Source organism: Callorhinus ursinus, unplaced genomic scaffold, assembly GCF_003265705.2.
Source record: "Callorhinus ursinus isolate GAN/ISIS: 27379988/994484 unplaced genomic scaffold, GSC_fseal_2.0 scaffold65, whole genome shotgun sequence".
NCBI lineage: Eukaryota > Metazoa > Chordata > Mammalia > Carnivora > Otariidae > Callorhinus > Callorhinus ursinus.
The window spans coordinates 6,893,669-6,920,866 of NW_027397127.1; the positions used below are offsets into that span (position 1 = coordinate 6,893,669).

Below are 27,198 nucleotides of genomic sequence, written 5' to 3' on the forward strand. Positions count from 1 at the left end.
CAGACCTAAATGTAAAAACTAAAATGCTAAAACTTCTAGAAAAAAAGGAGAAAATCTCTGTGACCTTGAGTTAGGCAAGGATTTCTTTGATATGGTATTATGAGCATGATCCATGAAAGCATTATCCATCAAAGAACAAAGTGAGAAATTGGACTTCATCAAAATTCAAACGTGTGCTCTGTGGAAGACACTGTTTAAAGACTGAAAAGGGAAGCCACACACTGGGAAAGAAAACTGCGAATAACATATCCAACAAGCAACTTCTACCCAGGATATATAAGGAAGTCTCGTAACTCAGTAACAGGAAGATGAACAACCCCAATAAAAAAGTAGGCAAAAGATTTGAAAAGACACTTCACCAAAAAAGATGTATGTTATCAAACAAACACGTGAAAAGGTGTTTAACGTTAGTAGGTGAGAAATGCAAGTGAGATACCACCAAGATACCACTGAATACTATTAAAATGACTTAAAAAAGTACTGAAAAATACCAAGTGCTGATGAGGATGTAGAGGCTGGTGGGAATATAAAATGGTACTGCCACTTTGGAAAACAGTATTAAGAGTTTCTTTTTTAAAAAATGAAAGAAAGAGATCTCCCGTATGATCAAACCATTCCATTCTTAGGTATATTACCCAAGAGAAAAAAGAGCACATGTCGTACAAAGACTTGTGCATGAATGTTCATAGAAGCTTTGTTCGTAGTAGCCCAAACCTGGAAACAACTCAAATGTCCATCAGCAGGTAAATTGATAAAAATATTTTGGCACATCCATACCATGGAATGCTACTCAACGATAAACAGGAATTCAATAATGAAATACACAACAAAGACAGATCTCAAAATCATTAGGCTCGGTGAAATAAGTCAGACCAAAATAAATGTACATACCGTATGGTTTCATTTATATAAAATCTCTAGAAAATGTGAACTCATCTATAGTGACAGAAAGCAGGACAGTGGTTGCCTGGGGATTGGGGGCAGGGAGGGAATTACACAGAAGCCTGAGGAAACTTTTGGGGGGCACTGGATATGCTCAATATCTTGGTTGCAGTGATGGTTTCATGGGTATAAACATGTCAAAACCTATCAAATTGTCATTTTAAATATGTGCAGTTTATGTGTCAGTTATACCTCAATAAAGCTATTCGACATAAAAAATAAGAAATTACAGGTGAAGTCCATATCATCATGAAGGGGAGGGACGGGGTGGACACGGTCTTGACACCAAATTCCAAAACAATTGAACCAAGGTGATCCCCGGAAGCTTGGATGAAGAAATTTAGGGCCAACAAAATGAGAACTAAACTTAAAAAATTCATAGAGGAACCACAACCCATTGCTCCCAGAGTGTTGGCAGAGGAGCCCAGGGCTGTTTGAGAAATGTTCCTCACATTTTGGGTTGTTAGAAGGGACAACCGTGATGTCTTACAGCATATCTGCAGGTGTCAGAGACATCATCAGAGATGAGTCTGGAGCTCATTTTTCTCCTCTTGTCAAGCACTCTGTATGTTCTATGGGCACCTAGGACTCAACACAAAATGATCTCATCTTTTCCCCAAACCCATTCCGAAACTCCCTGTATTCCTGCACTTGGAGAATGAGACCACCTCTACCAGACGCACATTGAGTCAAAGCCCATTGGTTCTACCTTTTCATTATCTCTGGAATCCCCACCCCCATCCAAAACTGCCCTGGTTCTGGCCTCCATCATGTTTCCCCCGTAGCTCCCCAGCTGGTGTACTCCCTCGGCACCTCTGTAATCTTTCAAAGTTGCCTCTCTGCCCAGGCTGCTCTCCTTTCCACATTTCTGTACCCCCGCCCTATGGCAGAATTTCTTTACCCCTGGCTACTCCCGAGAATCACCTGAGGAATTTAGAAAACATCAGCGTTTGGAGCCCATTCCCATAGATTTTGATTCATTTGGTCGTGGGTGGAGCAGAACATTTTTTTTTTTTTTTCAAACCTTCTCAGATAATTCTAAGTGCGGCTTGGGGTAAAACCCACCGCCCTAAAGCAGTGGTTCCCAAACGCCACTGGGCATCAGAATTACCCAAAAGGGCTTGGTAAACCCGGGATTCTGTGATGGTGACAGAGTGACACCTGCTCTCCCAAACTGATGAGATCTGCCCAGACACCTAGGCGGGACTTGAGCCACACCTGGCACCTGGCACCAGGCTAAACAACATGGCTGTGGCCTACAACCGCAGCTTGTTGCTCTCCCAAACTGATGAGATCTGCCCACACACCTAGGCGGGACTTGAGCCACACCTGGCACCTGGCACCAGGCTAAACAACATGGCTGTGGCCTACAACTGCAGCAGGAAAGGAGCGGGCCTTCAGAGCTACCCGGAGGTTGGAGTACCTTACAGAGCGACTTCATGGTGATGGCAGAACAGCCTGACTGCTTGTTTGTCCATGGGTCTGTCTGTCTGTGTACCCCCAATCAGACTCTACCTGGATGTACAGGTACTCGAAAGCAGCGGGATCCCGACGCAGCAGTTCCACGGGGTCTTTGGGAAAGAAGCTTATTCGGAAGAGGCATTTCATTCCTTGGTAGTGTGTCCGCTGTACCACCTGAATCCCAGGGATGAGAGGAGTGAGGAAAGAGATCTGGGAATCCCTGGCATGCGGCCGTAGCAGTGAGAGCCAGCTTGGTGCCTCCTCAAGGTGGGGCTCGGGGCTGAGCGAGGTAGCTGCTTACCCCTGCCTCCCACCCGGCCCACCCCGATTACCCTTCGAGGACAGGTCTTGCCTGCCCTTCTGGTCCAAAGTGACTAGAAATTTTTTAAAGACCTTTCTTTAAAGATTTTATTTATTTATTTGAGAGAGAGGCGGAGCGCACGGCCTGGGGAAGGGGCAGAGGGAGCTGCAGACTCCCCGCTGAGCAGGGAGCCCGATGTGGGACTGGATCCCGGGACTCCGGGATCATGACCTGAGCTGAAGGCAGACCCTTAACCGACTGAGCCACCCAGGCACCCCAAAGTGACTAGGATTGTTGAATCACTTAACCAGGACATGGTCTTTATCAACAGTGGGGTCTAAGGCCCAAGATACAGTATGGGAAGAGAAGGCTCCTGGTAACTTCTCTGACTCTTCTTGCTGCGGGTCTAACACCTTTACCTTGCAGAGAGGCTCCGCGCCAGCAGAGTAAGTGGCTGATTAAAGAAGCCAAACCAAAGCTTTAAAATCCCATTTGGAGGTATAGGGGAGACAAGTTGGCCATATATGGGTAACTGCTGAAGCTGCCATAGGTCATGACAATTCATGATGCAATTCCTTCTACTCTTGTGGATATTTGAGATTTTTTTTTTTTTTTTTTGCAATAAAAACGTTTAAAATCCCATTTGGAAAAAGAGACCAATTGGATTCAGAAGGCCTCTTGAGAGGCTGGGTGGGAGGTGCGTAGGCCTCCCTTCCAAGCTAACAATCTTCCCTCCACAGGGGGGAACCTGTGAGGCTTTGGACTGCATTTGGCTGAGAGCTAACCTTGAAGAATTGTTCTTTCCTAAAATCCTTTCGTGTGTGTGTGTGTGTGTGTATCTGATTTTGTTTTTTGTCGCACTTCCATTTAGGCATTTCTTCCCAATTGTCCCTCTCCAATTCCTTCCTTCCCTCTCTGGGAGTCCAGGTTGGCCCTGGTTGGCCTCCCTGGCTCTTCTTGGTGCTTCCCCATTGGTGAAGCCAGCATTTTCTGGCTCTCCCCAGCCTCTTTCTCCTACTCTGCCTTGGAAGTAGATGTGGGTGATGTGCTGCCCATCCCCCACTCAGCCCATTCTCAGCCCACACTTGTCCTGGCCTCAGTGCTCAGTAGACTCCACTTGTTGACCTTTTTGTATTAAAGCCTTCATTGGAGGGCCAAGTTTCCTCTCAGAGACAGAAAGGTCTAGCCGGCAGGGCCTCCAGGAGACAGGAGGCTTGACATGGCTATCTCATCATTCTGGGAGCCATGCAGTGACTCACCACCCCACACCTTCCCCACTAGAGACCAAGACTAACAATCTTCATGCCCTTCTCAGGTCATGAGGATCACTGCCCAAAGCCCACTGGATGTGGTTAGTATAGACCTTAACTGAGAACTGTTAATTTCTGGGGGCTGGCTGGCTGAGGAAATCATTATGAATTTTCCAGAAAGAGGGTGCCTGGAGTCCTCTTCTCTATTAGAGGCCACAGGCAGCTCTCAAGCCACGCCGAAGGAGTTGCTTACATAAGCCAGAGGCTGCTTGTCCTGGAGAAGCAGGAACTTGTGGTTCTGTTCTGGCCCAGCATACTCAAGGACCAGAGCGAAGTGCTCAATGTACCTCAGGGAAAGACGGTCCTGTAATGTTACCATCACATCCTGTGGAAGAGAAGAGAGCCTTGAGAGGGAGATACATTCCAGTTCTATACCACTCTCGGCACCAAACATGGGAGAGGGGGACTGCACCCCAAGAGAGATGGTCCTGGGGAGGAGGCAGAGGCCAGGAGAGTGGCCAGATGGAGACACAGGCCTTTAGGGTGGCCCAGGCATTCTCCAGGATGAGGAGAGGGACCCTGAGTACTTGGGTCCTGGGAAACACCAAAGGTGCAGGGTGGGAGAGGGCGGGGTTTCTGAATTTGGCCTGGCCAGACATTTGGCAAAAGGTGGTCATGGCCCTCCCTCCCTCCTTCTCTCCTTCCAGTCAACAAAATGCTTTTGGAGTGCTTACCAAGCGGGCCATTGAATAAGGAAGGCACTATGCTGGTTCTTCCTGACCTTACATAAGTCAGAACCTTCACTCTAGTTTGTCCACCAACCCTTTCCTCAGGAACGAACAAAAGCCTGAGCCACAATCATGTGATTAAAAAGTAGACTATTTCTGGATTCATAATCTAAATCGAATGACTTGAGCTACTGGCAAAATGTTCGTTTTTGATCGTAGCTGGCTTTCAGAGACCATCAATTTTGCAACTTGAAAAATGTGTCCACGCGGAGGAACCACGTCACGTGTCTTGTGTACAGTCATAAATCTGACTACTTCGGGGTTCTGTCTGCTCTGCTGTCCTACTTTTAATATTAAGATGTCTGCAAACCTATCCTTGGGGGCTGCCCAGATGTCAGTTTTGAGACTTCTGCCATCTATTTGCTGTGACTTCAGCACACACTGGGCTCCAGTGTGTGTGTGTGTGTGTGTGTGTGTGTGTGTGTGTTCATGGGGTCAGCACAGCTCAGCCCCCAGAGGCCAGAACGCAGCCGGCTTGGGAATGCGTGGCTCCCTTATAGCCAAAGTTACCAAACAAGCCCCTCAGTGAACATTCAAGGACACTAAGCCATTCAAACGTGAGGCTGGCAACTGGTGGGTACTTGAGAGCATCTCTTTGGAGCGTCCAAGTAGCCACAGAGGCGCCAGTGTGGCCGGAGTTCTGGTTGGGGACAAATGAGGCTTTCTTTGCTGTTTAGCTGCACTGGGACTGTGGATGGCCAAGCTGGTGGTTGCCAACTGGTGGGACAAGTGGGGCAGCCCCCGTACCTGCCCCCAGGTACCTCTCTGGGACAAGTTCCCATGAATGGTCAGCACACCTTCCCTGAAGTCAGGGTGAGATCACAAGCCAGGGGACACTGCAGTCCTGGAAGCCTGGGGCTACCTGGGGGCAACAGTGTCATTGTGTCACTGGGTCACCATTGTGAGGTCGGGGGACACTGGCAGAAGCCTCCGAGGGGAATGAGAGGAGCAAATGTTCTGGTGTGGAGACAGATCTATAGGGGACATACCGATCCATGAATAAATGCCACAGAGGATTCTGACGCAGAGAGATAGCCACATCTGGAGGAGGGGCATTTGGACACCCCTGGGTGGCCTAGTTGTGCTTCAATGTCCCTCCCATAGGCTGAGACTTCCTACAGGCAAGAGACCATCCCAGGATACCTTCAGGAATATGTTTTGATCCTAGGCCCCTTGGGGGACCCAGCCAGGCCTCAGCCTTTCAAAGAGACTCTCAGTTCCATCGACATGGGGTAGGCCGGTGTTTTATAACTTGTGAGCTACTGGTACTTAGGGCAGGACAATTCTTCATCATTCAGGGACTGTCTCACTTCCTGCAGGACACTCAGCAGCTCTGACCCTGAGACACTCAATGTCAGTAGCACCCCAAACCATGGGATGACCCCCAAATTCCTCAATGCCATCTGGGAGGGGAGTGGCAACTCTGGCCGAGAACCACCGGTGAGGCCGCCTCTGAACACCTGATCATTCCTCTTCGGGAAATTTCCTGGCCCAAGGGTTTCTTTCTTTAGAGGGTTGTCCTGGCCCCAGCCTGAGGACCTCAGGACGCCTATGAGCCAGGGTGGGTTTTCTGGGCAGATAGAAGCTATTCCACTGGTTGTGTGGAAATTCATTCTAGGGGGTCCAGAAGAAACAGGAGCGGCTATTTTTGTCCCCGATCAGAGCTGAATCTGGGGGTCAATCGTTTCATTGCCTCTCCTCCTCAGGACGAAGGGAATCGCTACAGCTTTTAGAGGGCTGGCCGAGTTCTTAAGAATCACAGCTCAGTAGTTGCTCTCTCTATGAAAGGAAAAGCCAAAGGGACTATTGCTGGATGTTTCAAATCTTGGCTCAGTGCTTAAGAGCTGATGGTTATTTCAAAAGCAAAGCATGGCTAAGCTAATCTCCCAAAAGATTGTGTTTGTTGATTTCTGTGTGTAAATGTGCATAGGTGTCATTGCAGCAATATAAATCACCTTTGCTTTATAAATGTTTTAATGATCTTCACACTCCTTAGCTCCTAAGAGTCTTGAAGGACCCAGTATAACACGGACACAATGTAGTTCACAAGTAGGTATGCACATACAATGCACTTGTGCTTGTGCGCACATGCATGCGTGCACGCACACGCGCACGCACACACACAGACACATGTAGTCGGGCACTCAGATTCCCTCCCCCCCCACACACACCCTCACCCGAGGGCTGCGTGTCCTTGCAGCCTGGCGCTCACAGAGGCAGAAGCTCCAAAGCCACCTCGCTCCCCAGCAGCACCTCTGTGCAGACTCAGAGACAGTCAGGAACCAGCAGCCATGTGTGGCCCAGAGAGGGCAAAGGCTGACCCGAGAGAGAGGAGACTCTGTATGTACCTTAACAGTGGTCCGGCCATCAAAAGTGAATGATTTAATCTGCCCATTTTCTAAGAAAACCTTCAGGACGTTGGGGATGAGGAGAAGAGCTTCTTTCTTCATCATTTTCTGTGAATAGGCAGGGAAAGGTCAAGGAGAGGGGCTCATTCAGAAGGCAGAGGGAAGCCAGAGGAGGGGTATAGAAAGGAAGAGAAGGGAGCGAGTGAAGGAGACCGGGAGCCAAAGATATGGAAGGACAAGGAGACAGAGGAAAGAACAGATCAGTGATCATGCTACCTGTAGACCAGAACCAAAGGCTCTAAGAAAACATTGGGCCATAGCAAAAGTTCACCCTTCATTCGGTATCACGGCACACCCCCATTCTACTGTGGCTCAGAGTTCCACAACTTAGGATGGTGCTTGGCCCACAGAGACCACCATGCACTAAGGAGCAGACGGAAGGCCTCCTTAGGACCCACCTCACCCGCCTGCTCTTATATCTTGACACTTCCCTTTCTACCAAGCCCTTCACATGCCGAGATCACGTCCATATCCATGCCTTTGCTCTGCCAACAGCCCCCCCCTCCGCCCCCACAGTCTCCCAGGTCCTTTCTGACCTGGCCCCTGCCTACTTCTCCAGAGTCCTGTCTTGCCAGTCCAGGTACCCACCCTGCACTTTCATGCCTCCATACCTCTGACAACCAATCCTTCAGGGACTGTGTCCTCCCTGAAGGACACTACGCATTTCCGACCCTGAGACACTCAATGCCAATAGCATGCCAAATCGTCGGGATGACCCACAACACCCTCCGACATTTCCAAAAGCTGAGAGTGGGCAGTACTGGCCCTGATTGAGAACCACTGGCAAAGCCCATGTTTGAACACCTGATAACTTGTTAGCAAAAGTTTTCTGGGCCCAGGTGTTCCTTGATTTATAGAGTGGTGCATGTTAAGTTCTCAATAAATATGTGTTACATAAAGACTGTTCTCTCTGCCTTCCTCTTTGCTTCCTTGGCCAACTCCTACTCATCCTTCAAAACCCAGCTTAAATACCAATTCTGTAAAGTCTTGTCCAAACTCTCAGGTACTTGGACCTGGTGTTCCTGTGTGTTCTCAGAGTAATGTCACACACACCATTTTCAGTGTTCTTAGCATATTTTTAAAGAATGTTTGTCTCTCACAAATGGTGAACTCGTAGCCCATCCATGGCCCTATTCAATCTTTGTAGTTCTGACATTGAGCAGAGTTCCTGGCACATAGTTGGTGCTCAACATATGGGTGCTGAATATATGAGCAGTAGATGCTTAATATGTGCTTACTTGAATGATTAGAATCATCAGGAGAGTCCAATCGTTTCCCTGGGCCATCACCAGGTCTATAGGAACCAAAAAGCTGCCTAAAATGGCCAGAAATCCTTAATTCAGTGGGCATTCATTGAGTCTCTCCTATACGCCCCACACTATGCTAAGTAAGCTCCATGAGGGCCAGGCAAAAATAGAGGACGGGGTTTGGTCTCATACTCTTGTTGTAGAGATCGGGCACATCCCCACGAATCCACTAGAGAGCAATTATAAAACCAAAACTAAATCAAAAGCTGTAAGATAGATAAGATTTCCTGGGTGAGACTAATTAGATTTTGATTTTGAAGGAGACGGCGGGCATAGACCACTAGAGAGGCCCGAAGAGGGATAGTCTACATCTAGGGACTGTCGCGGACATGAAAAAATGAACAAGCAAGTCCTCCCGTGTTGGGGTTTGGTTGGCAGTGGGGGGCAGCCAGGAGTGGGTATAAAGTTGGAAAAGTGTGACTCCTTGGTTCTCGGCCTAATCCTTAGATGCCTTGCTCCTACCAAGCCCAGAGGCCCTGGATCTCCAGGCTGATGACACTCAGCGGTGGCAGGTTTTATTTAGCACACTGGGTTGGACTCAGATAATTACTTAATTGATTTTGCTTAAAAATAGGGTTGGCAAGGAACGCCCACAGGATTTATTTTTGCTCTGGCTGCTTAATAAAGCCCCAGAACACCGAGGCAAAGGGATGATAGGACAGCCTTGGAGTGGGCCTGGCCTCCCCTAGGTCCCAACCAATGGTGAGGCTGCTAGGGTCCACACTGGTGGCATGGGAGGTGGGGGTTGTGACATCAGGCCATTTCCTGAGCACAGCTAGAGCGGGAAGGTTGATGTCTGCCTGTCTCTCTCTCAGTCAAGAACCTCACACTGCACGTGGTGGCCTGTCCAGGAGCGACAGAAGGCACCCTGGGTGGGGCCTAGCCACTCTGGGGCATTTGCTTTCAGGTTGGTCTGGGGTGGGGGCTTGATCTTGCCTGTGGCTAGCTGAGATGTATGGAGAGGGGAATCATGGTAGAGGGAGGGGAGAGAGGGGAAGGGAGAGTAGAGGGGAGAGGCAGAGAGGGGAGGAGAAAGGGAAGGGAGAGGTGGAGGGGAGGTTTTCCCCTGGTGGCCTGGTCGTGAGTGATTACTCTGTAATGCTGAGAGTCTGTCCTTTCCAGATTCAATTTGCATCTCCTCTGGCTTTTTGAGGGCTCGGGACACACATGTCCCCTTAGTGACTTGGCCCTAAGGGTGTCCTTCATCATGATCTGCAGGGTTTCCACGCAGTTCCCTCTTCTCTCTGCTCACCAACCCCTCAGTTCTCTTGAACCTCTTCTGCTAGGACGGAGATGGAGCCCAACCACCAATTATGTGGCGGCTTCCCCAGGGGGAACCTGGAGTCCCCTGGGCTTCTCAGCCGCCCCTGAACGGGGATGGAAGAGGGCCTGGGCTGAGGCTGGGAATGAGTGCCAGGGAAAATGCAATGGAAGACACCTGTGTCCTCTAACCCTTCTTCTGAGTGGCTCTACTTCACAGATCTACACAAGTGCCTGGCACCCCACAGATTTCCCCACTGGGCTGGGCCTGCTGGCTTCTTTTCTCAACTGCAGCTGTGCTTCGGACAGACATGCCATGGGCCTCCTGGGAGCCCAGCCCGCAGAAGCCTCAAAAGTGCACAAATGCCTGTTAGCTCTGGCTCTCCCCGCCCCCCATCCCTAGCTGGCTATCATGGACTTCTGCAGACTCCTGGGGGACTCGGGCCATAATCCATGACTGCTTAACGCACACCTCTCTGCCCTCCACCCATCTCTTATGTGGAACAGACAGCTCAGCTCACGGAAACCCCCACAGAGCAGTGAGAAAGACTGAGGGCGGGCCATGACCCCCCCCCCCCGCCCCTAGCCTGGCAGCTGCTTGGCAATGGACCGTCAAGCATCACCTGCTCCTTGAAACCATACCACCCAGTGGGGGACGCTGTATCATCTCAATCTGAACTACTTCCCCACCCCCCCTGAGCCCCCAACATCACTGAGTGGTATCCAGGGGCAGGGAAGAGGTGTTTATTTTGCATCCCTTGTGGTGCTGAGGACACCGCAGGTGCCTAATCAAAGTTCTGTGACAATGAGAGTCTGTATCATATCTCTCAGGCTGCTCGCTGGTGTCTTCTCCCGTCAAGATTTGTCATTGTGGGACCACTTCAATGTGAAGAGAGCTCAATTTCACCAGCCGCTCTTGCTCCGAATCTAGAAAACCACTACCTCCTCCTTCCTGCTTCTGTCAAATAGCCCAGAGATGTTCGTGGAGGGCTGGCTCTGAGTGTAAGCTTCGGTGCTCGGGATGCCACATACTCCTAACTCGCTACTAGCCCGGGGCCCTGTGGTCCTTCCCTTCCAACCCCGTTCGTAATGCTGCCCACTCCGAGGAGCCGCAGATGAGCGCCAGAGCGAGACCTCCACGGCCAGGCTGATTCTAGCCAAGGGCCGAAGACAGGGAGCTAAATAAAGCTGCACTTACCGCGTCTGTTTCTCCAATTGCCACCTGCTCAGAAAATCGGACCTTTGCGGGATTCGATCTCAGCCTGGCCTTCTTCGCAGCGCTGATGAAGGCAGATTTGGGGGACTGCAAAAAGAACAGAGGGCCGGTGAGTTCTCCATCCTGGGAAATACCTGACCTTTGCCACGCTGGAGTTAAGATGTCTCAGTACCGGTACACTTGGCCTTACTGATCGATAAGTCGATAAATAAGTATCGATTCCTTACTAGGTGCAAGGCAACATGCTAAGTGCTTCCTTCTACGATTGGTGTGTTCTGAAAAAAGCCGGGCATGAATTGAATTTGGGTAAATCGAATCCCATTATTAACACTCTAGGCCTAGGGGAGTTTGCAAAATTTCTTTAGTAATAACATACACTGAATGATTACATATTTGGTTTTCGTAGTGTGAGATATACCTAAATGGCAGCTTTTATTAATCTGAATACGGGCATCTCAAAGGAGTTACAGGAATGATCTTATTCATCTCATAGATATGCCCTGCCCCCAGGAAGGAGATTATAGAAAATGATTCAAGGAAAATCAGGAGTCTTGCTGAGGGGCCCCCTCATGTCTTTGGGGGCATTTATTCATTCTTGGGGCAAATTTAGGGAGGACCTCCTATTTGCAGGCACTGTTCTAGGTGATGAGGGATTCAGTAGTGAGCAACACAAAGCTCCCAGGCCTCAAAGAGCATCCATCTAGCAGGATCAGACAGACAATAAACAAATCAATACTCTTTAGGTAGCAAAGAAGGACCCTGAGGCCAAATCAAGCAGGGTGAAGGGCTAGACAAGAGAATGCATGAGTGAGGAGGGATGAGTGATGAGGGCATTATTTTAGACTGGATGTTCAGGGGAGACCTCTCAGAGGAGGCGACATTTAAGCAGAGACCGGAAGCAAGTGAGGGAGAGAGAGCTTCCCAGGCAGAAAGAATGATAAAGGCTCTGAGGTGGGAGGGGCGTCGGGGTGCATGAGGAACCACAAGGAAGCCCAGTGTGGCCAGAGCAGAGCAATGGATGGGGAGCCAGAGGAGTGGCATTCAAAGAGGCGGGTGGGGGCTGGGTCACCTAGGGCCTTGTCAGCCACGGCAAGAACTTTGGATTTGACTCTGCTGGAGGGTTTTAAGCAGATAGGGTCTGACTGGCATTTTAAAAGGATGCCTCTGGCTGTGGGGTGGAAAACAGCACAGGAGGGTTGACGCCCAAAGGAGGGAGACCGGTTTGCAGTCTCCTGTAGTAATACAGTTAAAATATGATGGCAGCTTGGGCTAGTGTAGTAATAATGGAGGCGATGAAAAGGGAGTGAATTCTGGATCTATTCTGAAGATAGAACCGAGCTGATGTGTTGATGGACTGGATGTGGGAGGTGAGAAGAAGAGAGGAGTCAACTGGAAGAACAGTTGCCACTTACTAAGATGAGCAGGACTAGGGGGTACACCAGGTTTGGGGCTCCTTCAAACCACCTCCTCTACCGGCTTTGTCACGGAGCCTTCGAATCCCACAATCAAGAATCCCTGAGAGTTAAGGTCCTGAAGGCCCCCGCCAGCTGGGAAGGGGATACATTAAGCTATTTTCTGCCATTAACGCCGCAGTTGAAATCCATTTATCAGATCGGTCACAGGAGGGCAGGGCCCTAAGATAGAGACACACCAGAAACAAATGTCCTCATCAGGTCTTGGGCCCCGGTCCCAGCTGAGTTCTCTTCCGGAGCCAGCAATCGCACTCCTCACAGAGGGCAGATTGCAGAAAGCCACCTGTTTGACCCCAGTGCGTTCGAACCTCAGGCGGTGGGTCTCGGTCCTGGCTGCGTGACAGAAACAGTGGGGCAGCTTTCAAAACCCCTGATGCCCAGGCCCTGCCCCAGATCAATGACCTCAAATTCCTGGGGCTGGGGCCCAGGTATTGGCATTTTTTGGGGGGGTACGTTTCCAATGACTTCAAAACGTGGCTCAAGTTGCAGGGAACCACCGAGCTAAAGGAACAGCAGACTTCTCATCCCGAGCCACAGAGGCGGTTTGTTGGCGGCAGATGATACAGCACAACAAAATCCAGGGCTGGAGATCGTTGCAGAAAGTGATTACAGTATTGATTGTTCGTGGGAGTCAAGAAATGCCTTTGTGTGTTGCACAGCTTGGTGCTTAAATCCTGGGCAGGGGCTGCAGGCTGCAGGAGCACAGGACAGGGGCAAGACAGAACGATCTGGAGCTATGTTCAGGCAGTTCTGCTTGGCTCTGTCTCCACAGTAGTCCGAATGTCCACCTGGGGCGCCACAGACACGAGGCAGGTAAGATCTTCGCGTCCACCCGTCACCCCCTGCTTTCTCTGTAACCACCCGTCATCAGATGCCTTCATGCCCCGTGTGGACCGAGGCGTCTCTAGAGGCCTCAGAGGGCCATGTAGTCCACCCTTCATTTTTACACATGAAGACGGAGGCCTGGGAAGAGGATACGGTCTGCTCAAAGTATCAAAATAATTGGGTAGTGGAGCTGAAACTAAAACCCAGATTTCCCGAGTCTTGGATTGGCGGCCAGGCCCCATAGCCAGCTGAAGCTGGGTGTCCATTCCCGATCTTTCCCCCACTGGTTCTGGTTCAACCCCGGTCTTATTGAATGGACCTTTGAACGTACGAAGGACCGCAACTGGTATCCTTTTTTGTCTTCACCTATGAGGAGAGGACAGCCTCTTTGGGATCCCTACCAAAAGTCCCAGATTGGATCCTGCCTGACAGATATGACTATACACTAAAGATTCAGATATTTTTATAAGAGCAAATCATGAAGGAGGAAGTGGAACTGCCCATATTTTCAGGAACTGTAATCATTTCCGGTGTCTGTGGTAGAGCTATTTTCAGTTTGTGCCTCATTCCTCCTTGACCCTTGTCCTGTCCGTCTCTAAGACTCTGTCCTATTCGGGCGCCTGGGTGGCTCAGTTGGTTAAGCGACTGCCTTCGGCTCAGGCCATGATCCTGGAGTCCCGGGATCGAGTCCCGCAGCAGGCTCCCAGCTCAGCAGGGAGTCTGCTTCTCCCTCTGACCCTCCCCCCTCTCATGTGTTCTCTCTCTCTCATTCTCTCTCCCAAATAAATAAATAAATAAAATCTTAAAAAAAAAAGACTCTGTCCTATTCTCAGTCTTCAGCCTTGATCACTGATGGTGAGTCCCTCATCGCCAGCTGGTCTCGGCTACATGTCACGGACTCATGTCTAGCCTGATGCCTGCACACAGGTGATGTCTACCTTGCAGTGTGATAGGAGGGGTTCTCAAAGGTTGCTCTGTTCCGAAGCATCTTTGAAGCTCAGCTATGTGGCCTGAAGTTCTTAATGCCAGGGTTACTCTTTTGAATGAAAAAGTTGAGAATCAGGAAGACCCTCATCAAAGCATGAATGCAGTACCAGGGAGGAGTAGTGAACAGAATTCTGGGGTCGGTGGACTGTGGGCCTGCCTGGGCCAAATCCTGCCCACCACCTGTTTCTGTAAATAAAACTTTATCGGAATACAGCCGTGATCTTCACTTGGGCACTACCTGTGTTTGCTTTTGCAATGATCATGCATAGCTTACAAAACTTACAATATTTACTAGACAGCCCTTTACAGAAGAAAAGTTTGCTGACCCCCGCACTAACTCGTTAGCATGCACGCCCCACTGTTTCCAAAACTTTCCTGATGGTAAGACTCACTAGGGAGAGCTTGCTGAAGCACAGATTTCTAGGTGCACGGTGGACATAAAAAGTCAGAATCTCTAGGAGCATAAGGCACAGGAATTTATATTGTTGAAAATGTCTTAGCCCATTAAGCAGAGATTAATTGAGTACCTTCAAAGCTGGGACATCTGAGCTCTTCACTGACCCCATTTTTTTCCCTCAAGCAGTTGGGAGTCTCATTTTGCAACAGGCACTCTCGCTGGCAAAAATGAATTTTGGCTAGAAACACGGGACCAGAATCACGAAGCACCGCCAGGGCCACTGTAAGCCCCTCGAAGCAAATATGAAGCCAGCAGCTCAGTGGAATAAGCAATAGAGAAGAGAGTCTGCCTCTCCCTCAGGACTGAATTCAGCAGCTGGTGATTCTCTGACCATTTTTTTTTTTAATTTGGTGGCTCTATTAGTACAGATTTCAGGGTTGGGTTCAAAGTCAGTTATATGGCCCAACATTTTAGTGCGAGATAGGGCCCCGCTTGGATTGTGTGAGGACAAAGCTCGGGTTCCTATAGCACCCACAGCCTCCTAGTCTCCTTTCCGCTGGCTCATTGTCTTTGACACCTGAGGCTCTTTATAAGCAATTCCCATGGCAACCACTGTGAGAGTCTGGGACAATGGAGGGCCATCCTGGTTTCACCAGACTACTACTGATAAGGGACCCAGGGCCTTCCTATCTGCACTTGGGGCTTGGAGGTGAACATGTCCCCTCTCTCTGGCTTCCAAGGCCCCCTGCGAGCCACACATGACCCCCATTCCTCATCTCTGGCCCCGACAGGTGGTTCTGCCCACAGTGCCCACATTGGGCTGCTTCCCACTTCCGCACCCACCTCAAGCTGCCTCTTCACCATCCCTGCTCTTCTGGGCCCCCAGTGTCCCCTTTGCTTAGCTAAGTGCCATCTCTAAAGCCCAGCTCAAATTCTACCTTGGTCCTGAGTTCTTCCCCAATTCCTCCAGTGCCCTCCCTGGATTTCCTATAGTACTCTCCCCCTTTTTTTCCCCAGAGAGACAGAAGTGGGGGGAGGGGCAGAGGGAGAGAGTCTGAAGCAGGCTCCATGCCCAGTGCGGAGCCTGACATGGGGCTTGATCCCACAACCCTGAGATCATGACCCGAGCCAAAACCAAGAGTCAGACGCTTAATCAACTGAGCCACCCAGGCTCCCCTGTAATACTCCTTGTTAATTCACACTCATATCCACTCATGTTCCCCCCCCGCCAGCTTGTAAAAGAAGAGACGGGATTTTATATTACTATATCTACCCCTAGCGCCAAGCATAGAGTAGGCACAGAATTAGAGGTAGCAGTTGATTGCTACTGTTCATAATGAATTAGTTCACCAATTCGGCCAATATGGTTTGAGTACCTACCATCTGCCAAGCACCATACCTCAAGAAGCTCTGTGGAAAACTAGTGCTTCTGCAGTAGTTCCCATTATTTTGGCCTTTTTTTCTGGGCAGGTGGCTCCAAGCAGAGGGGAATCCTGGCTCTCTGGGTACAGGTAAATCTTCAGTACTGGAAAACTAGAGTGTCATTTGAAGGGACTGTCTACTTTCTTCAGGGCCATTCTAGGTCACGACAAAGTACTTTAAAATATTTATTAAGGACATACCATGTGCCAAGGTCTAAGGGTACCAAAATTAATACATATTGAGTCAATCACAGGAGACAGTCGGTCACTCGAAGATTAAGAAACACCTTTAAATATGTATGGGCGTAACAAGTGGCTATCGAGGCAGTATGGTTGGGGGGGGCCCTGGGAATGGACCCCTGTGATCACCCCACTAAAATACCCTGAATGGTCTGCCAACATAAAAGTCACTCCGTTAAAAGAACAATTTTCATCTGAAAGAGACTACATATTAAATCAGTAGTTCTTGATATGTATCTTGGCTGCATAAGGATCATTTTGGAAGCCTTTTTGAAAGACCAACACCTGGGTCCCCTCCCCAAAGCTGCGAACTCAATTGCTCAGGGCTAGAGCCTGAGTATCAATAGTTTTAAGAGCTTCTCAGGTGCTTCTAATGTATAGTCAGGGTCAAGAACCACCGTACTGGACCCTCCTCAACCACGGAATGTAGAAGCTGGAAGGAGCCCCAGCTGGACCTACATGGAGACTGTCTTCTGGAAGAAGTGGTAATCTCCATGCAACCGTAAGATGTCAAGTGCCTGCTGTGGATGCTGGACTATGCTCTGTGATGCAGGGGCTATCACACAGAACGTAGGCTGGGGGGGTGTTGATAAGCTCTCATTATAACTTGAGAGAAGATTCTCTGTCTCGGTCAATTTTTGTGACTCATGCTAGTTACGTTTTATAAAGTCACCTCGAACATGGAACGAATGAATACTGAACAGTTGCTCCTAGGGGAGATGTGTGCGTGTGCTCAGGTGTGCATGTGCGTGCACGCAGGTGTGCATGTGTGCGCGCGCATGAGCGCGAGTGTGTGTATATGTCTCACACAGATTATAATTCTGAATTCTAAAAACAACTCATCCTGGTAGATTCTATTTTATTTCACTAGGAGAAAATGAAGTTCTGAAGTGTTCAGTGACTTGCCTGAGGCCGCCCCACTGCTCCTTGCCATCTCTATCTTCTGGACACCTCCGTGTGACAGCTGAAACAAGATGGCAGAGTGCTGCCTTCTTTGACCTCAGCCGGCAACATGTGCATTAGGAGACTCAAATTTTTCATGCTCTGCTTACGTCCGCAAGTGACCAGGAAAGCACCATGGGTCTCGACTTGGGGGTTGCAAATACAGTTTAGGGAGTAGGTGAACTTGCTCACACAGAATCTGCGAATAGTGAGGATCGACTATGCATGCATGCAAGGCTGACATTCACTTGGGATGCACTGGTATGGCCATTCCTGTTGTGAGGGTTTCTTTCACACTGATTGGTAAGCAGCCACTGCCCTAAGCTTCCTGGGTGCCATGGGACCTCTCCCATGGGACCTCTTTACCAGTGGTCATCTGAAGGGTTAACACCTGGCACAGTCAAGAGGCCTCCAAGACTCTGCTCCAGTGCCCATGGCTGGCTTACATTCTGATCTGATGGCTCCGACTGTACAGGTTAATTGTTTCAACTATCGCCCCTGTGTGTGTGTGCTCACTTCTATGCTCCAAGGGTTTCGAAAGCATAAGGTCAAGTACTAGAGTGTAAGCTCTGTGAGGATAGGAACCATGTCTGTCCCGTGGACTGCCATGTTCCTAGCTTAGAAGAGCACCTCGAATGGTAGGTATTCAATAGATGTTTGCTGAACAGGCAAACAAATGAGAAACTCTCACTGAGGTTAGTCAGGCAGAGGTGTTTGGAAGAGTCTCAAGCCAGGTCTTAAAGGAAACAGACCCGTTTTGAAGAAGTGTGGAGCCGTACAAGGACAGAAGCCGGCAGGGCTGTAAGAACTAAGATCTGGACCACGGAGAGAAGGAAAGCAGCCTGGTCATAGCCAAGAGGCCGTGGGATGGGACAGTGGGGACTTTAGAACTGGAGGGCAGAGGGGTGTTGGGGGCACTGGGATGAGAGCTGGAACAGAGGTGGGGGGCAGCGTTAGACTCTTCATTCTGCACCTATGTTTGGACACTTGAGTTTGGGTTGCCATGATGGCTGGAAGCTGGGTTTTTTTTATTCCTTCCACACATCCTTATTGAATGCTTAGTCTGTGGCAGGTGCTCTTCCAGGTGCTGGGGAGACAGCAGTGAATGAAACACAGGTCCTGTCTTCGTGGAGCTGACATTCTAATAAGGCTTGGGTGAATCACCAAACAGCCTGCAGTCCATCCGCACCATGGAATACTACTCAGCAATTAACAAGGAACAGACTACTGATACTGGCAAAAACTTGAATGACTCTCAAGGGCGCCATGCTGAGTGGAAAAAAAAAAAAAAGCCAATCCCAAAAGACTACGTGCTATATTATTTTGTGTATATAATATTTTGGAAATGACGAAATTACAGAAATGGGGAATAAACTAGTGGTTGATGGGGGTTGGGGTGGAGGGAGAGAGGGGTGTGGCTATAAAAGGGCAAGGTGAGCGGTCCTTGTACTGATAGAACTGTCCAGTGTCTTGACTGTGCTGGTGGCCACGTGGACCCACACCGCACATGTGACAGACTGACACTGAACCCTATACACACATTGTATTGCTGTCAGTGTCCTGGTTTTGAAATGGTACTTTAGTTCTGGGAGACGTAACCCTTGGGAGAAACAAGGTAAAGGGTACACAGGGATGTGTATACAAGCTTTGCAACTTCCTGTGAGTCTGTAATGATCTCCGAATAAAACGTTTACAAATATAATATTTTCGCTTTGAGGAAAAAAATGATGCAGCATTGGCCATGAGAGGCCGATGTTGTCTTAAAAAGGGTAGTCAAGGAAGGCTTCTAGGAGGAGACAACATTTGAGGAGACCTGACAGTAACCCACAATGGGTCTCTGATCAGAGAGGTAAAACACAACAAGCATGCTTTTTTTTTGGTGTGGGGGGGAGAACTGGTAGCCATTTCATGACAGGAGACTGGGGAGTGGGGAATGACTGTCCACTGTCCACTAGACAACTGCACCTGCACAGTAAGGGAGGGAGGGAGGGGTCTATTGGTAACACCCACTGAGGGGTAGAACTTGCCTGCCCAGAGATACAGGAGAATTGTAATTGAGAAAGGCCTATTTGCCAGAGAGCAAGTATGAGAGGGAGAGGGAGAAGGGGGAGAGGGAAGGGAAAGAATGTGCCTGTGTAAATGTGTGTGTGTGTGTGTGTGTGTGTGTGTGTGTGTGTTTCACACTGGGAGCCATGGGGAAAGGCAGTTAGTGCCAGAGCTTGATTTGAACCCCATCCCCAACTGATGAGCCCACGCTCTGCACCTGCACGCTGTCCCTGATTTTGCCCAGAAGTGCCGACTCTCTGGAAAATCTTTCCCTCTGTCTCTGCCTGGGAAATCCTGCCCCATCTCTGGAGGTCCAGCTCAGGTGCAGCCTCCTCTGTGAAGGCTGTCCTGATTTCATGCCCCCCGCCCCCAACAGATGGGACCTCTCCTGTGGCCATGGAGGTGGGACATCAGTGCTGGAGGTCAGGGGAGACTTGGGGACTCTGAGAAGGGACAACTAGGCTGGAGGTGGAAGGAGGGCTCTGAGTTTTGCACATAAAAGTTCTGCACCTGGGTCTGTGCATTTAAGAAAGATTACTATAACAAAGTAACCTAGTAATGGACTCTGGGCCTTCTAAATCCAACTCTTGAGGAGAGGGGCCTGGGGATTTTTATTTTATTTTTATTATTTTTTAAAAGATCTTATTTATTTATTTGAGAGAGAGAGTGAGAGGGCACGAGCAGGGGGAGCAGCAGAGGGAGAGGGAGAAGGAGAAGCCCGGCTGAGCAGGGAGCCCAGCACGGGGCGCCACCCCAGGACCCTGAGATCATGACCTGAGCCGAAGGCAGATGCTTAAGCGACTGAGCCACCAAGTGCCCCAGGAATTTTACTTTCAATAAGTAGTCCTGTTGACTATTTTGACCAGTCAAGTTTGGAAAACACTGTTCTAGTCTAAACCCCTCAATTTACAGACGGGGAACTTTTTGGAACTGACCCACCCAAGGTCACACAGCTAGTCAGTGACTGTACCGGGACAAAGATGAAACGGTTCGTCCCACCGTACTTTCCCACCAACGTCATATCAAATGCCCCCCATGCGGCGCAGGGCTTCATACATTGCATGCCATCTAGTAAATACTGCTATGAATGAATGAATGAGACTAGCTAGCACCCACCGTCTGCAAGGACTTTCTGGGAGTTGGACCCTGGACGGGTACATTTTGATGGGGCATAGCAAAAAAAAAAAAAAAAAAAAGAGGTAGAAAATCTGTCTGGGACCGGAGCAGTGAGCGTGCGGCCTCAGTGTGGGTAAAGCAGAAGGGCACAGGGCAGAACATAGCACTGGAGAGCCTTTCAAAAAATCCCCAAGCCTTGAAGGTAGAAAGCAGACTCAGATGTTCAGAAGGTATGCTTTACATTCACTCCTCAAGCTTTGGCTCACAACACGTGGATGCTAGTCTCACCGTCCACCCGCCCTCCCGTCACGGTCACTTTCCAACACGGGACTCTGTCACCTCCGTCAGGAGGAAGGGTGGATGGCACAGCGGCTCACTCACCTGATGAGTGTGCAGAACTGTAAGAACGATGAATTCCTTAGCGCTCCTACAGAGAGAAGGAACAGGACAATAGTGTATCATGCACTAGGTATTCATCTCGCATGAGAAGCAACACCAGAATTCTCCCCTGGGCTGCATTCAGGGATATGAATGAGGCCAGCGGGCACTCCGACTCTCTGCCCGGCCGCCTCGCCTCCCATCATCTGTGGTGGCCGACGGAAACCATCCACAGAGGTTCACACAGGCATCTGAAGAAGGCATTACCATAATCTCTGGGGCTGTCATTTTTCAAGTCTTCCCGTTCTATTTCCCTCTCACATTCGCTCTGTAGATCTCCCCAAACCTTAGGAGCAATTTTATCTGTAGAATAGAAGATTCTCAAGGAAAACTAAAGGCCTGAATTATGGAACTCAATTGGCAATTTGGTATTTAAGCAAGAGGAGAAATTCAAAGGAAAAACCCAAAGGAGGTCATTTGGTTATCATGACTCATACTCAGCAGATTTGTTTTAATTGAAGGACCAAAAAATGAGAGCTAGGGAGCAACAGATGGAACCAAGGCTCTCCAGACAGCAAATATTCAAAGGGATGAAGAATTTGAAACTCCTCCGACAAGAATTATGCCAGTGATCGAACAGGCCATGAGGTATGAAAATTCTCCCCTGGGAATACACAGTCCTTTAAAAGAACTGAGAGAAATGGAAAGAGTTTGCCTGGAAGGAGCTTCCCTTCTCCTCGCTGGAACTTTTCATACGTTTCTGGGAACAGGGGTATTCAAGAAGCAGAGTCGCGATCACTTGGTTCTAGATACTCAAGGAAGGCCAGGGCCTCCTGCTCGAGGACTTGGAACATTTTCCACATTCAGCGAGGCCAAGTCCAGGGATGGGGAGCTCCCGGGAGAAGGAAGGAGCTGTGTTCCAGGAAAACCCCACAGGAAAATCTGTCTCTTGAACAGGGGAGGGCATAGTGTCAGTCAGATTATGTGATGCGTCTGCCCGAGCCCCTGCCACATTTCCCCATTTCACGTAGAACAAAGCCGAAGTCCTTATACTGGGCTACAGGTCTTCCCCTCTTTACCCCACTTCACATCCTGGCTTCTCCCCTGCTCCCCAAACACGACAGACCACACTCCTGCCTCAGGGCCTTTGCACTGGCTCTTCCCTCTCCGACACCCTCCCTCCTTTCAGTCTTTCTTTAGTTGCCACCTTCTCAATGAGGCTAACTCTGGCCAGGCTATTTAAAGCACCACTATGCCCAGCACTCCAGGACCCGGTTTATCCCGATCCACTCTCTATCCTTTGATAACCTTCCTCTACTTCCAGCATGCCATATAATTACGTATTTGTCACGTTTATTGTTAAGGCGCGTCTCTTTCCACGAGAACATAAACTCCAGTGGGATTTCTGTCATTCATTGCTGTATATTCGGTGATTTGAAGAGTGCCTGGTGCACAGTAGACACTCGATAACAAATATTCATTGACTGAATGAAATAATAAAAATCTGCTGGCCCCCAGGGTTATCAGATGAGTGAGCTCTGTCTTGATCCTGGAGGAGCTCTGGACTCCCTCACAAAACTGGGCTACCTGTTCTAGGGTACAAAGATATTCACTAGAAGCAGAGCAAACACTTCTGGAGGGTCAGGCTGAAAGAACCCCAACACGCCCTCGATGGGGTTGGAAGGACTTACCCCATTTTGGTGTGGTGGCGGAGGGTCAAGGGTGAAGTTGGGTGGCGGGGGGGGAATGCAATGGACCACTGAACTTGGAGGAGAGACAAACTAAACGTCATTAGGGACCAGACACGTTTCAAGATGTGAGCTGGAGAGGGGAGCATCTCGAGGAAGACCTGCCCTGGACTTCGGGAGGGAGCATTCCAAATGCTTCCAGAGCTAGCGAGAGGGTGCTGTTCCATCCCGTGTGTGCTAAATCTGCCTTCGAAGGGGGGGAGGGGCGCTGGGGACAGGTGGGATTTGGGAGACCGAGAAAGACGAGTGAGATGAAGAACATTCTAAACCAAGAGAGGGCCTGAAAGAGATGGAGGCAGAGATAGAGCAGACCATACAAGGCAGAGAGACAGAGAGAGCAAGAGAGCACATAGGTCCATTTGGGAGGAGACAGCCAAGGTCACCAAAGCAGAAGACAACCCATGGAATTGAGAGCCTTCACCTCTATCCTCTTATTCCTTATCAACACGTCTATGCAAGGAGGTGTGTGCGTGCGTGCGCATGCGTGCGTGCGGGCGCGTGTGTGGTAGGAGTGTGAGGTAGGGGATTGGCTATATGTATATAGCGTGTATGTGTGTGGCATGTGTAGGGGTGAGGAGGGGAAAAGTCACCATGATTACTCCCGTGTACAGATGGTGGGAGTCCCCCTGACACTCCTTTCTTTCTCTCTCTTGCCCCCATCTGTAGAGGGCACTAAGAGGTCACACACACAGCAAGCAGAATCCACAGTGGCAGGTTCCCTTCCTCAACCCATTAGCCAGGGATTCAGATTTTCTTCTCCTCAGGTTTTTTTGTTTGTTTGTTTGTTTTTGGTGCAGGAGGGTATGGAGACGTGGGAAACACTACCTGGCTCACACTGTGCTTATCTCAGAGTGTTCTTTTTTGTTTCTTTCCAGAGTGTTCTTTTAATGGCCTCTTTGGTTCTCATCACTCACTGGGTCTGTCCCCCTGCACTGTAAGTCAAAGACCAAGGGGCTTCGGTGAGGGGGGGTAGTAAGGGTGAGGAAGGCGAGATGAGCTCTTGAAGAAGGCTGTTCTCTGTTCACATCGCTGGAGAAGGCTAAGCCAGAGAGTGTGAGGGACCCTGGGGCCCTGGCAGGGCTGGCCTCGGAAGTCCTGGGTAGCCAGGAGCCCTGGTCAGGGCTGCTCAGCCTGCAGGGCTTCCCTCTCAGGGCCAGGGAGGACCATGGTAGCCCTATGCCACTGGTGGGACAGGGGAGGGAAGGATCAGTACTCAGCTCCTGCCAAGGCCCAAGAGGCCCCTGTTACCTGATGAGTTCTATGAACCTCTCCCTGGGGGCTTCACTCACGTCCTCCTCATTAATAGCCACAATCTGGTCACCAGCCAGGAGCTTGTCCTCAGAGGGGCCTCCTGCAGAGGAGAGGAGAGAGGCATGAGGGCTTGGGGCCACTGCCGGGAAAGCGCAGGTCTGGGCAGGGGTCACCAGTGCCTGAGGGAGCTGCAGTGGGGACCGGAGAGCCTGCAGGAAAGAGTGCAGGCCGTGCGGGCTGGTGGCAGGGGTGCTGTTCGTGCCACGGCTGCCTGTGCCGGACAGAGGGCAGAAGACCGAAGAAGGAGAATAGCTCGGACCTCCTGTGGCTGCCAGTGGTGTGGGAGCCAAAGGTCCCAAGCGCAGGCCTGGCCCTCAGGCCAGGTGAATCCGTACTTTCCTGGCTGGGTTCTAAAGAGGGACATGGGTTTCCCTTTCACCACGAGGCATCTGCTGAGGTCCGAGGAGCGATAAGGAATCTTCGCACCCGAGCAATACCCCCACTCGCTGGTCAGGAATGATTTAGGCAGTCACTTGCCGAAAGACAGGGGGATGGACTAAAAGACCCAGAGGGTTTAACTCCTCTCATCTCTGAGACATGCCACTCTTCAGTAGGTGAGGGGAACAAGAACAGACCCCGAATCACGGACAGTTGGAAATTTGCTTCCTGTCCTTCCCAACTCCACTGTCGAGGTTAAGAAAGCAGAGCTGTCTGAGGGCCATACCTTCCTGGTTGGGGTAAAGAATGGGGGTCGAGGGGCACCACAGAGTGTGCTGAATCTGGTGTTTAGCCAAGACCTCGGAGAAAAGCTTTTCGGAGACGCAGGGAGAATGAGAAGTCAGGCCCAGCCTCACTCAAGCCCCAAAGAAATGTTTACTGACAGGTCCCACTCTCAAACCAGGCTTGACTCCTGTTCGTGCCTGCCTTCCAAGGCTGGATCCCAACTGTTCCCTCTTTCTACAAAGAAGTGTGCTATGCCTGTACCAGAAGCAAGAACAAAACAGAACACCTCTGTCACCTGAGCGTGGCCCGGTGGTGGTTCTGGAGCGTGGGGCCTGTGTGCTGAGGGGGCCTATGCGGCTCGGCCAGCAAGACCCACCACTCAGCCTGCATTGGTGGCCAAGTGTCCTGATAGCACAGTGACTTCAGGGGCAGGGAACGGCGGGGGAGGCCCCACTCTTGGCAGCCAGCCAGATCTGAACTCCAACTCCAAATCTGCAACTCACTGGTTGTGTGACCTTGTCTCTCTTTGCTCCTTTGGAAAATGGGAAAATCACAGTGCCTCCACCTCATAAGAACGTGGGGCGGATACAGGAGATGATGAGTGTACAGCACTTTAGATGGTTGACTAATGTCGGTACAAATTCGCTAGACGGTAGTTATTATCCTCCAAGGAGGCAATTCCTTCAACTCATTTCATTCCTTCTATCTCCTCCTGCCAACATGCCGAACTTTTGGTAGAGAGGCCACTCTACCCCTTCCCCACTCCCTCCCTTCCTTCCTTTTAATGGAAGTGGTCCTCATGAAACTGAACGCTGACGGCAGTGGTGGGCGTCAATCTACTACCACTTTCCCGGAATGCTGTGCTGGCCGGCCCCACCGTGATTGGTCCTCTATAGGATGCCTCTTATCTTTTATCTTATCTCAAATACAGAACCAAAAAAGCCTCTGCCCTTAAGAGCCTCCTGGGCCAGAAGCAGCGATCTGGATCGGCCTACGTCTTTATAGGGCTATGCCTGCCAACCCCATGATTTTCTGTGGCTCTCACCTGTGGCTCTCCTTTGTCCCCACCCCTCCAACTCTGCCTCTTCATTTTCACATGGCTTGAGGCTGACCCCCTTGTCTAGGCCAAGGGGCTCCCTTCAGCCCTAGTAAATCCTGTCTCCCTTGAGGCCAAAAGCAGGGGCTCTGGGTGGCCTGCTACTAAGTTTTTCCCAATTCCTCTTACGCAGGACAGATTTGATTTCTGATCAGGGACTCAAGAACCTTCCACCAGACTGCATGACTGACTCGGGAGCCTGAGGTCAGCCACGAACTCCTGTACTGGATTGTTTTTTTCTTTATGCCCTCTAGTTGAAAAGGGAGCTTACAAAAATCTTTTTTTTTTTTTCTTTTCCTTTGAGGATTGCAAAATTCATCAAATTTCTGCTAGACCAGTTTGTACTCGGGCTGCTCCTCTTGACTGAGTGAAAAACTGTTGTAAACATCTAAAGCCTCGGGCCCAGCAAGTCAGGAATAAAGCTTCTTTCTGTTCATCTTTTCTGTCAATGGCTAGCAGACGTGGAATGAAACGGCGCTTAGGCCATTGGCCATTTCATTCATGAGGGCGGGATTCCACAGTTCAGGTGGGGGCTTTCACTTATTCCCTCCCACCTGGTCCCATTCAAGCCCTGCTTCTCCCACATTGGCATCAGACAGACCCAGCCAGGTCCAAATCCTGGCTCTGCTGCCTCCTACCTGAGTGCCCCTGGACAAGTTATTTCTCTTCCTCTATGCCTCAGTTTCCTCATCTGGTTAAATAGGGAGGACGACTCACCTTGCAGGCTTGGCTGAGAGGAATAAGCAAGATGAGGAAAGCACACAGTAGGCACCTAATCAATGGCAGCTGTCGTTACTGCCACCGTGGCATTTGGAGATTTCATTCCCCGCCCCCCTCCCCCCCCACCTATGGTCCGTATCCTGATTCCAGCCGTCAGTGGCCGACCTTTCTTGTGAGAGGGTACCAGTCTCCACAGCCTGATGGTTAGGCGCTTGGGGACAGGGCCTGCATCTTGTCCGTGCTTAGAGTAGGCAATCTATAAATACTTGTTGAATGGAATTGAATCGACATTTGTCATCCAACGCAGTCTGGCTCTTTTATGAAGGTTCTACGCACAGGGAGGCTTCATTAAGACCGAGACTCTGCTAAACCATCAACTGCAGCCTCTGTGTTGGCCGCAGGAAGCCTCAGTGGTTTGCGTCGATCGCTCTGAAAGCCCAGCTCCTTCGCACGGTCCTTAGCCGGCGAGTCTTTACCCCGCTCTTCATGAATTCCTCCAGGGGAGCCCTGCTCTTTGGGAAGATGGGTGGGTGCTGGGGGAAAAGGAGCCGGGGCCAGGGGGGGACACTGTGAGGAACACCTACCTGGCCTCACAGATCGCACCACCACGGGCCGCTCACTGCCAGCCACGAAGCCAAAGCCATATATAGGGTCTCGGTGAATGGTCACTTGTCGCAGCGTCTCTGTTGGCAGTTGCTCCCATTCCATAGCATTTGCGCTCTCTTCCTGCATCACATGACCGAGGGAAGGGGAAGATGGGAGCAAAACAAGATGCAAAGGCAACTAAGCCTCAGAACCAGCTGGGAGGGGGCACAGATGAGGGTGCTGGCCATGGCACGTGGGAGCTCCCCCGCTTGGCTTCCTATGTCCTCTAGAACCAGCAGAGGCAACAACGGCCCTCAT

The 27,198-nt window shown here is 50.2% G+C and overlaps 1 protein-coding gene across 6 annotated transcripts in view; it reads right to left on the reverse strand.

Annotated features, from left to right (window-relative positions):
• The window catches only part of FRMPD3 (FERM and PDZ domain containing 3), a 123,649-nt gene that overhangs the window by 31,124 nt on the left and 65,327 nt on the right, over positions 1–27,198 (reverse strand). Inside the window, exons 3-9 of one of the 6 annotated variants that reach the window (XM_073885762.1) lie at positions 26,880–27,021; positions 23,754–23,856; positions 20,761–20,806; positions 10,916–11,020; positions 7,091–7,198; positions 4,208–4,339; positions 2,458–2,577 (exon numbers count right to left, since the gene is read on the reverse strand). In XM_073885762.1, the coding sequence (XP_073741863.1) occupies positions 2,458–2,577; positions 4,208–4,339; positions 7,091–7,198; positions 10,916–11,020; positions 20,761–20,806; positions 23,754–23,856; positions 26,880–27,003 (738 nt within the window). In that variant the 5' untranslated portion in view covers positions 27,004–27,021. Of the gene's footprint in view, positions 1–2,457; positions 2,578–4,207; positions 4,340–7,090; positions 7,199–10,915; positions 11,021–20,760; positions 20,807–23,753; positions 23,857–26,879; positions 27,028–27,198 lie in introns of those variants that run through there. The other 5 variants (XM_025853702.2, XM_073885765.1, XM_073885764.1 and 2 more) reach the window with 5 other exon arrangements.